The sequence below is a fragment of the Elgaria multicarinata genome, chromosome 1, assembly GCF_023053635.1.
Source record: "Elgaria multicarinata webbii isolate HBS135686 ecotype San Diego chromosome 1, rElgMul1.1.pri, whole genome shotgun sequence".
Lineage (NCBI taxonomy): Eukaryota > Metazoa > Chordata > Lepidosauria > Squamata > Anguidae > Elgaria > Elgaria multicarinata.
Genome location: NC_086171.1, coordinates 138,504,642 through 138,518,388, shown reverse-complemented (window position 1 = coordinate 138,518,388; position 13,747 = coordinate 138,504,642). Strand labels below are relative to the sequence as shown.

Here is a 13,747-nt window from a genome sequence, read left to right as displayed (position 1 = left end):
ATGTGACTTTGCACAGAAATCCTATTGCGTGAAGTAACATTTAGGTTTCGGGGGAACTGTCAGTCAATGTTGGCAGTAGTGCACTGGATGGACCATTGCTCTGCTTCAGTTAGAAAGGCACTGCAAATTTATTTCTGTTATGGTCCTTTGAATATATCTTTGTACTGTAATTGCAAAAAACGTGTGAGATTATTGATATTTTCACCTGCACATTTTGCAAATCTGGAATGCTAAAAGTTCCAGATTTCAAAAGTTCCAGAAATTCAATAAAACCAATGATTGATGGCTTTCTGAAATAGACTAACAAATGTACTTAATATTTCAGTTTATCTTTATTAGAAGAATTTGACTGCAGCTGTAATGAACTGGAGTCTCTACCTCCCACCATTGGCTACCTGCACAGTCTGCGGACTCTAGCTGTAGATGAAAATTTCCTACCTGAACTGCCCAGAGAAGTAAGGCTTTATTATGAATGTATTTGAAAATTCCAAGTCTTTATCCAAAGTAAATTTTCATTGAAGTCATTATTACCAATTGGAAATTTGGCCTGTAGTAGTATTATAAATATTTGTATACTGCCCTTTATTATGAGGGCAGGTACAAAATGCATTGAACAATAATTAAAGTAAAATACTAAGATAAGTATATCAACAAAACCCCTGTAATATGAACTGTTTGCCAACCCTATGTACTTTGTTGATTGATTTCTTTGAAAAGAGATTTATTCACACAGGAAGGGTGCCTGCTAATTTTGAGCTTTAGATATTTTTAGTTCCTAACAATATTAGCTTGGAAATGCTGGCCAGACCATGGAGTACCACTGGGAGCTTGCTTTCTCTTCTGACTGAAGTGCAGCAGCTTTTTATGGGTATCTGGAGCACCAAACAGGGCAGCAGCCATCCACAGACCAAGGCCAGGCAATGTGGGAAGAACTTTATATGGTTAAGCTTTGTGAGACATAGTGACTGGGTTTGGACAACACGTTAACCCATGATAGATTCCCCAAAATGGTGGGTTATTTCCCCAAAATAAGCTACCCTGGGAACTCAGGGTCTGCAGTAAGGGTTATTTTACCTACCTAGCATGTTGTCTGTTGAGCAAGCATGGCCACTCTTGCCAAACAGACAGAGTTGCTTGGCAAGGGTGGTCAAAAACACTGCTGCCATCCTACTTTTCTCGAGTGATCTCCAAGCAAACGTGTTTTCCTGCCACATGCAGCTGTGTCTCCAACTCCAAATAAGTTTCCCCCATGCAGTTCCCAAATGCTTTCACGTGTGAATCAATCTTCTCCCAACAATTCCTGCTAGGGAATTAGAGAAGCACATTTTAGAATCTGTTTATGAGCCCCATTTTTGCAACTAACACCATCATTTTTTTATCTGTGTCTTTGCCAAGCTCTTAGTTAAGGCTTAAGATATGGGGGTGGTAAAGGTCCACTCAGTCAAATCAGTAGCACTTTCTGTAGGTTGGAAGCAGGTATTCCCATTCAAGATGCTTGCAAAGCAAGGTCTTGGACTGGAGCCCCACATTCATTAAACACTAAGGACTCCTTCTGCCATGACGTTAGTGGTGTGAGAAATCCTGATGTGTGTGATTCTCCCACAGCACTCCAGTGACTTCAGTGGCTCCTTCCTACAGCCATGCTACCTATCTTGAGAAAGGGGAAATTTTGGCATGGGAAGGAACTGCCTCATGGGCTCTTCCCATGTGGCCTAGCTCTTCCCATGTTACTGAAGTGGTGTGGGGCAGAAACATCCTGCGGCACTTTATCGCTTAGATAATACGAGAAGGGGTCTTAAGCTGCCAAATGTGAGGCTGTTCAGAAGCCATGACCAAGAAATATTGCTTCTTCAAATTGGCTGTCTCCCAACTAACGGTCTCTCCATTGCCAAGCAAATTGTGTCCGCTTGTACACACAGAAGTCAGCATTTTCTCTACCACACTGCAATAAGAGCTGTATTGAATAAACTGTGATTCCAGCTTAACCCATTTGTAAACTGGGTTGCACTGGACAACATGTGAAATAAACATGCATAATTCAGATTGAAGGCATAACTAGGCCACCAATAGAGATAGCAATTATGATGACATAGAACATGTCTTAACAAATTCCTTTGATTCCCACAGATTGGAAGTTGTAAGAATGTAACAGTTATGTCTTTGCGCTCAAACAAACTGGAATTTCTTCCTGATGAGATTGGTCAGATGCAGAAACTCCGAGTCTTAAATCTGAGTGACAACAGGTAATGTTTATATTTCCATATTCTTTTGAATTGACTGCCACCTGTTCGAAACTTATAGATATTGAAAGGCTTGTCTCTTAAAGTGTCATTGTGTAGCTGTACCATTTTTCTTCCTGAACAGAATTTTTGTGGGGGGGAAAAAAGGGGATGGGGACACGAAAAGTGAAAAAAGCAGTTGGAAAACACAGGAGCGCTACAAGTTGAAGATGATAATGTCTAGACCCTCCATAAAATTCTATAAATAAAGCAAGAGAGATTGCATGACAAAACCATCATCGCGAAGCACCCTCTGGAGTTCTAGCAGCTTAAACTTTTCCCAGGTGTACTTCTTAGCATGTCTTCCTCATAAGAGAAGTAAAAGAGCTTTTTTTCCTACTATTATTTTGGCATCACTCTTAACGGCTGGTTTGCACATGCTTTCAACTTTATGATGCAGCTGCCTCACCTCCTCAAGGTCTACCACACCAATGCCATGCAAAACTATTTAAAAGCAATCCACAGCCTGTTATTAGGAAAGAGTGCCTTGCTCTGTACATGGAACTAGCTAGATTCTTCTCTGAGCTGTACCCTTAGACTTTTGATAATGTCACAAATTCTAATGTGACAAGTTGATAAACTGAAGAAGTGGGAAACTTATTCAGGCATCTTCTTATTTCTTTTTTTATAGTAACATATTCATCAAAAGACTTGGGAGAAGTATCCACAGACAGTAACACTGAGGAAATGTTCCTAAGTAACATGAGAAAATAGAAATTAAGATTTGATGAGAAAACAAACAGAAATATATGTATCAAAAGATGAAGAAAAAATAGGCCTTAAGAATCAGACACAAGATTTTACTCTTTAAATTCCTTTTAATACAATTTTTCGAGAATCCCATATACCTACAATATCTGCTGTTCCTCCTGGGTGACTTTTTAAAAAATCTTTAATCCATTCATGCACCTCACCTTTGCTATCTGGGAAAAATCGTCAACATATCTGTCTCCATCAGAATATCTGATGCTACCCTTCCTGGATCATCTCTTTGTTAGACATGGAGATAAATATGCCCAGTTTGCGGGGTGGGACAGGAAGAGTATCTATCACTTGAGAGACTTGATAGATAAGAGGCGAGTAATTAATGATAGTAAGTGAAAAGAAAAGTTAAACGGCATTGAGCCAACCTGGTTCCAACTCTAGCAAGTAAGAACTTTTCTAAACCACAGATTTGGCCAGGGAGTAGACTTTCATCCCCTCACTGCCTTTGAGCACTTACGTTTAGGCCCCAAGAGAAAAGATAAGGGCATGACCTCAGCTATTTATGATTTACTGCTAGACAAAGTGGGAGGTTCCTCCCTGACACTGAAAAACATATGGGAAACAGACGTACACATGCAAATAAAAGATGAAATATGGAAGCAAATGTGGTCAAAGCCTCCACTTAGAACAATATTGTCCCGCATTCAGGAGGCAGCCCTAAAGGTACTAATAAGATGGCTCAAAATCCCACTCCGACTTCCAATCATAACGAGCATTTCTCCAATGCGTGGAGAGGCTGTGATGAGAGGGGCTTCTTCTTGCACATGTGGTGGGACTGCGAAGCCCTAAAGCAGTTTTGGGAATTCATGTTCAAGGCAAGCTCAGAGGCCATGGTTCAGAGAATTCTGCCCGAACCGAGCTTTGCTTTGCTGAATGTCTTAAATCCATCTCTTGTTCACAAAGAACTCGTAGCTGTGCTGCTTACTGCAGCACGTCTGTAAATTGCTGAGCACTGGAAAGATCCAAAGGGCCCCATGTTAAATGGTTAGGAAAGAAAAGTGTGGGACGTAGCTTTTTCTGAAAAGCTAATGTGTCCTTGCAGGGTTTTGTGGGGCCAACTGAGATTTGATCCTTTTGATACGATATGGTCCCTGTTTGTCAGTTATGTTAATGGAATTACTGGTAGATCCAGGCCCCTGTCTACTTAATCCCATTTTCGTTCACTCTAATTTTTGAATCTTGTTTGAAATTGAAGTTGTTAATGTATCTCTACAATATAGACAATGTAAGGTTTTCCCTATATATTTTTACAGATGTATATTTTTGTCATGAAAAAACAACCACTATATTTGTTGTAATGTTGTCAATGTGATTTTATTTTATTTTGAAATAAAGAAAAAAATGGGGGGGGGGAGAATCTCATATACTTGAGGATATTTTTTAAATATGAAGCCTGCATACCTCTTGGATAAAATTACCTGCTTACATGTAGGGTATAGATAAGCAAATCACAGCTGCTCTGTGAAACTGGCAATATTTTTATGGTAAAATCTGGGTTTTATTACTAAGGATCTGAGGGTTTATGAAGATAAATATGCATTTTAAACTGAGAGTCCTTTCAGATGAGGCAAGCGTTCTTGTGCAGGTGCCCTGCCTCATTCATGCAATTATACATGGGGGGGTCCATATGTTGTTGTCTACCATTTGTAACTCTCTTGGGTTTCCCCCAATGACTCTTCTGTCTTTTTGCTTATCAGAAAAAAAATGTGTTAAGATGGGAAAACATGGAATGGCTGCACAATGCATTTTGATTAGTAGCATTAGAAGCTGTCTGTGTAGAAACACACTGAGAAAATGTTTCTGGAAAATAATAATTTTAAAGTGAATCTTTTTAATAAAATGTCCTTTAAAAGCAATGCAAAAAGAAAAGCAAAATGAAAATTAGCAGGATGTTTGTTGTCATCTTGTTACCAAGTATGTTCTTAACGGCATTGACTCATTTTTGCAGGTTGAAAAATTTGCCTATCACTTTTACGAAGCTTAAAGAACTTGCAGCTTTGTGGCTTTCAGACAACCAGGTACATATTTAATATGTGTCTCCATCCTAAGAGCTCAATAACAGGGTAGTGAGTTCAGCAGTGTTTGTAAAATATTTATGTTGAACTATGAACATTATAAACTATTAAGCTAGAACTTCAGATGATGTCTTCTGCAGAAAAATTAGGATGTGATCTAGAAGCGTTCATGCGTAGCGCCCTAAAGGTTTTCTTCTGAGTTTTTCCCTTTGTCCTAATGAGACCGCAAACTTCTTAAACATTTTAAACTCTTGAGTTTAGCAGCTTGGTGAAAGACTCCCTGTCAGAAAACTGCCTCCAGTGTATGAACGTTCTGTTTTTGCAGAGCAATATTTTGATAGGTTCTTAATATGGTAAACAAATGGCTTCTTCAACCAATTCTGCATGGACCAAACTGCAGCATATCAATCTGAACTCAGAATAGTCCACTTTGTCAATACATTACTTATATTAATGGACCATTCTTTTGAAAAAGAGGTTTTTAATTTAATCAACATCCCTGTATGTGTCCTCATTACTCTAAGGGTGCATTTAAAAACAAAAACACTTACCTAGGAGAGTAAGTCCCACTGAATGCAATTACACTTGCTTCCATGTAAACTTACATAAGTTTGCAATGTTATATGCTAGTAGTTCAAGATAATACCTAAATGCTAAGCCTATGTAGTCAGACCCTACTTCTTCTCCCTGTACTAACTACTACGCATACTGAGATTGGGTGGTAGTGCTTCTTCACCAGATATAGAAGGTACTGTGTGCAGCTAGACTTTCCTTGTTCAAGTAAACATAGGCTTTTCTGATGTAGTAACAGTATACAGTGTGAAGGGTGTTTGGAAGGGGAGGGAGTGCATAAGATCCAAATCTGTTCGAGCTTACCACATCTGTAACCACCAAATTAGGATGTGGCATTTTCTCTGTGACACACCCTTGCAAAGATGTTATAGGGAAGAAAGTGTTTATGTAAATGTAAGACTGATGACCCAAAATGATGAAGAGATTACATATGTGCTTCTGGATCACACGCATAGTTGTAAGGATGCTGTAGTTTCCTGTTTAAAACAAAACAATATGGCAACACACAGAACAGTAACTAAGTAATAAGAAAATAGTAGAGCACCGTCTGTTGGCTGGAGATGCTATACCTTAATCATTACAATCTAATATCTCACCTGTCACCATTCTTTTGTTTGGTTTCCCCACCCACACCGGCTTTTTTTAGTTATTGTAATGCTGTTTGCTTTTTTGTTTACAGTCTAAGGCCCTTATTCCTCTTCAAACTGAGGCACACCCAGAAACTAAGCAGAGAGTGCTGACTAACTACATGTTTCCTCAGCAACCCCGTGGGGATGAAGGTAAAGTACCGTCAGCCATTTTTTTTCTAAATACAGACACCAATGCAATGTTCATTTAATGTAGGTGACCATATGAAAAGGAGGACAGGGCTCCTGTATCTTTAACAGTTGCATAGAAAAGGGAATTTCAGCAGGTGTCATTTGTATATATGGAGAACCTGGTGAAATTCCCTCTGCATAACAACAGTTAAAGTGCAGGAGCTATACTAGAGTTACCAGATTTAAAAGAGGACAGGGCACCTGCATCTTTAACTGTTGTGTTGAAGAGGAAATTTCACCAGGTTCTCCATATATACAAATGACACCTGCTGAAATTCCCTTTTCAATACATCTGTTAAAGATACAGGAGCCCTGTCCTCCTTTTCATATGGTCACCCTATTTAATACCAGGTTAAATGTTCCCTACAATGACCCTTATGACAAAGGTCTTATGACAAAGGTGAAAGAAGAAAGTGCAAAAAGCCGGGTTGCAGTTAAACCTCAAAAAAACCAAGATTATGGCAACTAGCTTGATTGATAACTGGCAAATAGAGGGAGAAAACGTGGAGGCAGTGACAGACTTTGTATTTCTGGGCGCAAAGATTACTGCAGACGCTGACTGCAGCCAGGAAATCAGAAGACGTTTACTTCTTGGGAGGAGAGCAATGACAAATCTTGATAAAATAGTTAAGAGCAGAGACACCACACTGACAACAAAGGTCCGCATAGTTAAAGCAATGGTATTCCCCGTAGTAACCTATGGCTGCGAGAGCTGGACCATAAGGAAAGCTGAGCGAAGGAAGATAGATGCTTTTGAACTGTGGTGTTGGAGGAAAATTCTGAGAGTGCCTTAGACTGCAAGAAGATCAAACCAGTCCATACTCCAGGAAATAAAGCCAGACTGCTCACTTGAGGGAATGATATTAAAGGCAAAACTGAAGTACTTTGGCCACATAATGAGAAGACAGGATACCCTGGAGAAGAGGCTGATGCTAGGGAAAGTGGAAGGCAAAAGGAAGAGGGGCCGACCAAGGGCAAGATGGATGGATGATATTCTGGAGGTGACAGACTTGACCTTGGGGGAGCTGGGGGTGGCGACAGCTGACAGAAAGCTCTGGCGTGGGCTGGTCCATAAAGTCACGAAGAGTCGGAAACGACTGAACGAATAAACAACAACACAATGACCCTAGGATAGTTGTTGCTTTTACAACACAACACCAAACTCAAGCATAGCTGGCTGGGGAATGCTGGTAGGACTGTTTTATATCTAAACATACATAGGATTGCGTTCGTTCTGATTTCTGAAGCAATTGGTACCCTACTTCTTTCTGAGTACAGTATGTCAGGTTTTTTGTTCTAGAGATTTCATGAAGCTTTCCCCTTAAATTAGCCTTAGTTCTCTGCAGTCAGAATGATATATTAGAGCCAAAATAGTAAGTAGGCAGAATTTACATAGATCTGGCAGTATTTGATTTCAGTCCCACATCAGCCACAGAATTTCTAGGTGACAAGTAATTGGCTGCATTCAGATGTCATGATGTGAATGAGCCTAGGCAAGTGCCAGGCTCATCCACTCCCATCTTCCTCTCTTATGTTTCCATTTTTATTAACTGCAACTTGTCATTTTTTCCAAGCTCAAGAAACTGTGGTTAATTTTTCTTATGATTTGTTTGAAACCATGGGTTATGAAGGTGTTTTTCTTCAACAAACCATAGTTAAGGACAACTAAGTGTAGGCAAATTTGAATGGGTGTGGAGGAAATTTATCGATTTTGTGAATAAAGAAGACGATGGGAGAATGCCTCCACCAGCAAGGTTATGGAGAGCATAGGTTTAAAGAATGGAAGCCCCATTCTATACGAAGATGAAAGAAAATATGGTCTGCCAAAATATGATCCAGGGTTTATGAGGGGGGAGAAAGGAAACAAAATGTCTCAAGTAAGTTAATGACTAATAATATTAAATCCAGGTGGAAATTTGTATCGAAATCGAATGTATCTGTGTGATCTAATATTTGACTTACATAACCAGAACCAAAGAATAATATATATTAGAATTTGGATATGGTGACCATATGAAAAGGAGGACAGGGCTCTTGTATCTTTAACAGTTGTATAGAAAAGGGAATTTTAGCAGGTGTCAATTGTATGCATGCAGCACCTGGCGAAATTCCCTCTTCGTCACAACAGTTAAAGCTGCAGGAGCCCTGCCCTCTTGACCAGATACAAAAGAGGGCAGGGCTCCTGCAGCTTTAAATGTTGTGATGAAGAGGGAATTTCATCAGGTGCTGCATGCATACAATTGACACCTGATGAAATGAAGCACAGTATGGCTACATCCATTGGCCCAGGACTAAGCACTGCTGGATTCTGTGGGTTTGGGGCTTGTGTATGTGTATGTATGTTGCTAGAATATACTGTAAGCCACCTTAAGGATCATTCAGTTGAAAACTTGGATATAAATCTTCAAAATATATCAATAACCAAGGTGAATGCTGCATTTTATGCACTGCATAGTCTTAAATAGTCTACTCATGTTTTTATGATGCAGCTAACCAAACAATCAGAAGTTAAATACTGGTGCTAAACTGGCACTAAATAAAAGCCTTTCTTAAATAAATTTATCTGTAGATTTCCAGTCTGACAGTGATAGTTTTAATCCTACTCTGTGGGAGGAACAGCGTCAACAACGTATGACAGTTGCCTTTGAATTTGAAGAAAAAAAGGAAGAAGAAGGAAATGCAGGAAAAGTTAAGGTAATTGGGATTGTATTTCTTGGTCAGTGAACAAACCCCATAGCAAATACGGTGATGATTCTTAAATGTGTGGAGTAATTATTGGCCAATCTATACCTAAGTAAGCCTGCAATGCTAAACACAGTTAAGAGGAACCGTGTCCCCACTGAACACAGAGGGACTTCCTTCTAAGTAAATATGCACAAGATTAATCTGCCAGTCACAATGAGCAGAGATGCAAAGGCAGAACTGGATACTGCCCAGAGTTCATATTTCACATAATATATTCCATAATATAAAATGTTTCCTGATCTTAGTACTCAAACTGTGACTGTGCAAACTGCTCCGCATCCCAACAGGTTGGCTACTGTTACAACTGCATTGACATCATGATTTTATTCAATATCAGGGGTGAGCAACTTTGAGGGATCTGGGGGCCATTTAGGCTCCCCTCCACCTCCAGGGGACACCAGGGGAAAAATGGCTTCAGGTAAAACGGCCAAATTTAGCTTATTCTTTTTGTGCTCTGTAGTGCAGAGGCTGCCTTTAAAAAACAGCAACACACATTTCTTTTTCTCGCTGCGGTGTGTATTGCACATGGGGATGCAAGGGGGCACATGTGGCCTATGGACCATACATTGCCCACACCTGTTCTATATGTTATATGAGACTATAAACCACATTAAGTGCCCTGTTCCACAAACTAAAAAAGAGGATTACACACACACACGTGCATACACACAAATATGTTTGGTACTACATAAACATTTGCCAGTCCAGTATAGGTATCTGTGCCCAGAGTTCTGGGTGTTAAGATCGAGTGCTTCCAGCAGGGATTTTGTGAGTATTGCCTTGCTGGATTGGGGAAAATCCAATTCTAACATTTGATTTGCTGAGATTAATAGTCATATCTATTAAGGAACTTAATTGTATTTGGAATTTCTGCAAGGCTGTCATTGAGGTTAGTTGGCAGAGATAAAGAAAAATGTCACCTATGTTTTAGCTCTCAATCTGCATCCCATTTTATAGATAGACAAGCACATAAAAAAAAGAAACCTAATTTAATATTTAGACCACATCTTAACTTTGCGTCCTCTTGTTCCAGCTGCAATCCCAATACATTTTGGACCAGTTTAAATCGTTGTTAACCACAACATTCAATAGGCTGGAGGCATAGGTGTACAAAAGGGTTGTGTCGGGTGTGCCCAGATACAGCCTAATGTCTCAAGCAATAAGTGCTGACTAGGGATCCAGAGGAGGATCCAGACACAATGGGAATGGCCCTCTGGCTGCTCCCCTGCTATGCCGAAGAACCTTGCTCCCAGCAGCAGGAATGAAAAGGCCAGTGTCACCACAAAGCCCCACCAATGCTGGAGCTTGAGAAGCATCTCCTCATTCCCCCACCACCACCTGCAATGGCCCTCCCACAGTCAAGCAAGCCGAACACAGAGTAGGGCGTCAGTGGCTAAGGTCTTTAATAAATAAATGAATAAAAATAATGTCCATTATGACTGAGTATTCAATAAATGTTCAAAAGAATCCCTGGTTGTACACCCTAATGAAATATGCTGTGCACACCTATGGCCAGAGGATTTCCATAAAGCTCACTAGAACCCTGTCTTTGCTTACTTCCAATCAACAATTGAAGGTGGATATGAAAGGCACACCAAGCTCCCTCATTCCCTCTGAAAGTATATAGGTGAGAGAGGGGCATAAAGTGTATTGATGAGCCCCAGGAATCCTGTGTGCACAGGCATTTTGCACATGAGCTGCAATAAAATTGAGAGTACATCCGGTTCACCCTATGCTATATACATTATCATAGCAATGTTAATGACAAAGGTTATGTTGATGAATGTTATCAACATGTCACCTGCCTTGCTCTTAAAATAATCCTCAAACAAAAATCAATGTATTTAGGGGGGGGGGAATGTATGACTTTGTGTGCTGTGAAGAGTACATTTCTGTAGAAGAGCAAGGCAATAGACATTTTAAAGCAATGAAAAGTTACTGTAGTTTCAGGTGCTATATTTTCATGTGGCAATAACAATTTCTTATACTTTTAATGTAATCTAATTGACAAATACAAAATAGTCATTTCCAGTAAGGCTATGTTTCAACCTGAACAATGATACAAATTAAATGACAAAGGTTTTATAACTGAAGGTGAGAAAAATAATTATAGTGTTCTCAATAATACTAGTGTAAATCACAATTTAAATGTATCACTTAGGTGAACATATGTTTTATTATTTGCATAGTATTTGTATTTGTCTTATATTTAGTATTTATGGTACTAAATATTTGTAGAAAACTAGAAATGTTTCTATTACATTATTTTGTTAATTTTAATTTTATTATATCTTGACACATCAAATTATTACAGAGCAGTCCAATATATGGGTATTTGAAGGCGATTCTTTTACATGTTTATTCATAATGTACAGTAATGTTAAACATAATGCACAATAATGATTGGATCTCACAGGTGCTTAAAGGCCATTATTAATTAATTTGGCATCTTGCCTATCTATATGTTGCGGTATCAATTGCAGGCACCTCTTTGTTTGGCTGATATGAAGACATTATTTTGAGGGTTGAAAGAACCCTCTATATCAAAGGCCTGGTTTTCAAGGAAATATGTGCCCTACAGCAGTCTGCATATTCATCTAAATTTAATAGGGACTGGTTTTTGTTTTGAGTTTAAATACAACGTTTGATAATAGATACTTTAATAAAATTTTCATAATTTTATATTGATGGGTCTTGTGAAATTTGCTTTTGGTCAAGTATTTCATTGTTTGCTGAAATGAATTTGACAGTAGAAATTAAAAAAGAAATTCTTCTATCCAGGAATATTGCACTTTGGAAGGTTTTTATCCCCAGCGGCATGCTACTTCTGAGGTAACTTTAAATGTGAAACATAAAAGACCATGAATAGAAAGGGAGTCTAGACTTCATTGGTAATTATCATTTTTAATATCAATATGGGAATATCTTCACCCTAATTCTATCTAGCACATCTGAAAATACATTTAATAGTGAAAGCTAATATTTACCTAAAATAATTTGACGTTACTTAACTCTCCTTACATAGTTAATTTAGTTACTCTGTATTTTTAGTAGCCTTTGCAATGCATGTGTTACTTGGCTTACATCCCAACTGTCTTTAAGGTCATGTGTAAGTCTTAGTTAAAATATGGCCCAAGCCATCTAGTATAGCAAGCATTTAAATGAGACTATCAGCAATTACAGTCTTTCAAGTATTAGCCAATTAGAGCTATAGCAGTGCTATATTCCACACATCATTTTAGTTTTCTTGTCAGAACTGTACATTGACTTGTAACGTAATACTTCACATTTGCTATTGAGATCCATCTTTGGATGTGCTTGTCTGTAATGCATACTTTATTATACTTCAGCGCTGAGTGTAAGTTGCTACCATAGTTTGTACTCTTCACATCAGTCAAGCTTTTTGAATGGATGCCGATTAACTTGTGTCTGCATTGGAACCTTGGCTGTACATGTTATCTTTTTCCTTTTGTGGTAAAAATAATATCATACTTCTATACAAATTCACTCACTCATCAGAGGAGAAAAAATGTTCCGTTTTGGGTGCAATCCATTGAAATTTAGGTACACTTAAGTCTCATTGGTTTCAGTAGGACTTAAGAACATCTAACCTTTTTTGGATTCCTACGAATATGTTCAAAATAAGCTGTCACAATCTTTTATTACAAATCCAGAGTGACTTTCCATATATTAGTAGATTTCCAGATTCTACCTGAACCATTTGAGGGATTTTTGGCAGTCTGAACATCAAGGTATAATGTTAACCAAAGTATTCTCAAATTCTAGAGTTCTAGGGGAAAAAATAAATTTCAGTCATTGACACCAGTGGATTTGAATTCTGCATTCGCCATGTTGTAAATGACATGGGCTTTAGCATTTCAAAGACACAATATAGCAAATGTTTTATGTCAACATTGTCTCAAATGCCTAAAGTCACTGTCTCTGTGTTTTGCGTTTTATATAGTCTTGATAATCAAAACTAGAAATTTAATTATTATTTTTATTTCCTATTTGTGCTTTTAATTTATTTTGTTAAATGAATGCTCAGGTTGAAATAAACTTAAAGCGCTATCCAACTCCATATCCAGAAGATTTAAAGAATATGGTGAAATCTGTTCAAAATCTGGTGGGCAAATCTAGCCATGGAGTGAGGCCTGAGAGTTCAACACCAACTGCCGGTACAGAGCAAGCTGTGAAAGACAAATATGAGCACAAGTGGCCAATGGCAACAAAGGAGATATCAGTGGAGGTAACCAGTGGCCAAGCTATAAACAAACTATATTAAGATCAATGCAGTATTGATCCCTTTATCGAGGTTGTTACATGAGTAAGCTTTTCTGTCGCCTTCTCCCGCCCCCAATTAGATACAATTTCATTTCACTTTTAAATGCTGCTACTCTAATTTTCTTTCTGTTGTGGGACCAAATATCAAATAGTTCTTACAGTGTATAGTACAAAATGGTCATTGCATGACAAAGAAACCTGCCACAGTATAAGGCCTCATCTGCTCTCACAGGCCAGGACAAAGGCATGGTCCAGACAGGCAAGACTG

General features: G+C 38.6%; 1 protein-coding gene across 1 annotated transcript in view; it reads left to right on the top strand.

The window, feature by feature from the left end:
* Positions 1-13,747, top strand: part of LRRC7 (leucine rich repeat containing 7) — a 244,485-nt gene that overhangs the window by 184,958 nt on the left and 45,780 nt on the right. The window contains exons 11-17 of the mRNA XM_063137517.1: positions 326-455; positions 2,128-2,243; positions 4,993-5,062; positions 6,312-6,411; positions 9,020-9,144; positions 11,977-12,027; positions 13,244-13,444. Of these exons, the coding sequence (XP_062993587.1) occupies positions 326-455; positions 2,128-2,243; positions 4,993-5,062; positions 6,312-6,411; positions 9,020-9,144; positions 11,977-12,027; positions 13,244-13,444 (793 nt within the window). The remainder of the gene's footprint in view (positions 1-325; positions 456-2,127; positions 2,244-4,992; positions 5,063-6,311; positions 6,412-9,019; positions 9,145-11,976; positions 12,028-13,243; positions 13,445-13,747) is intronic.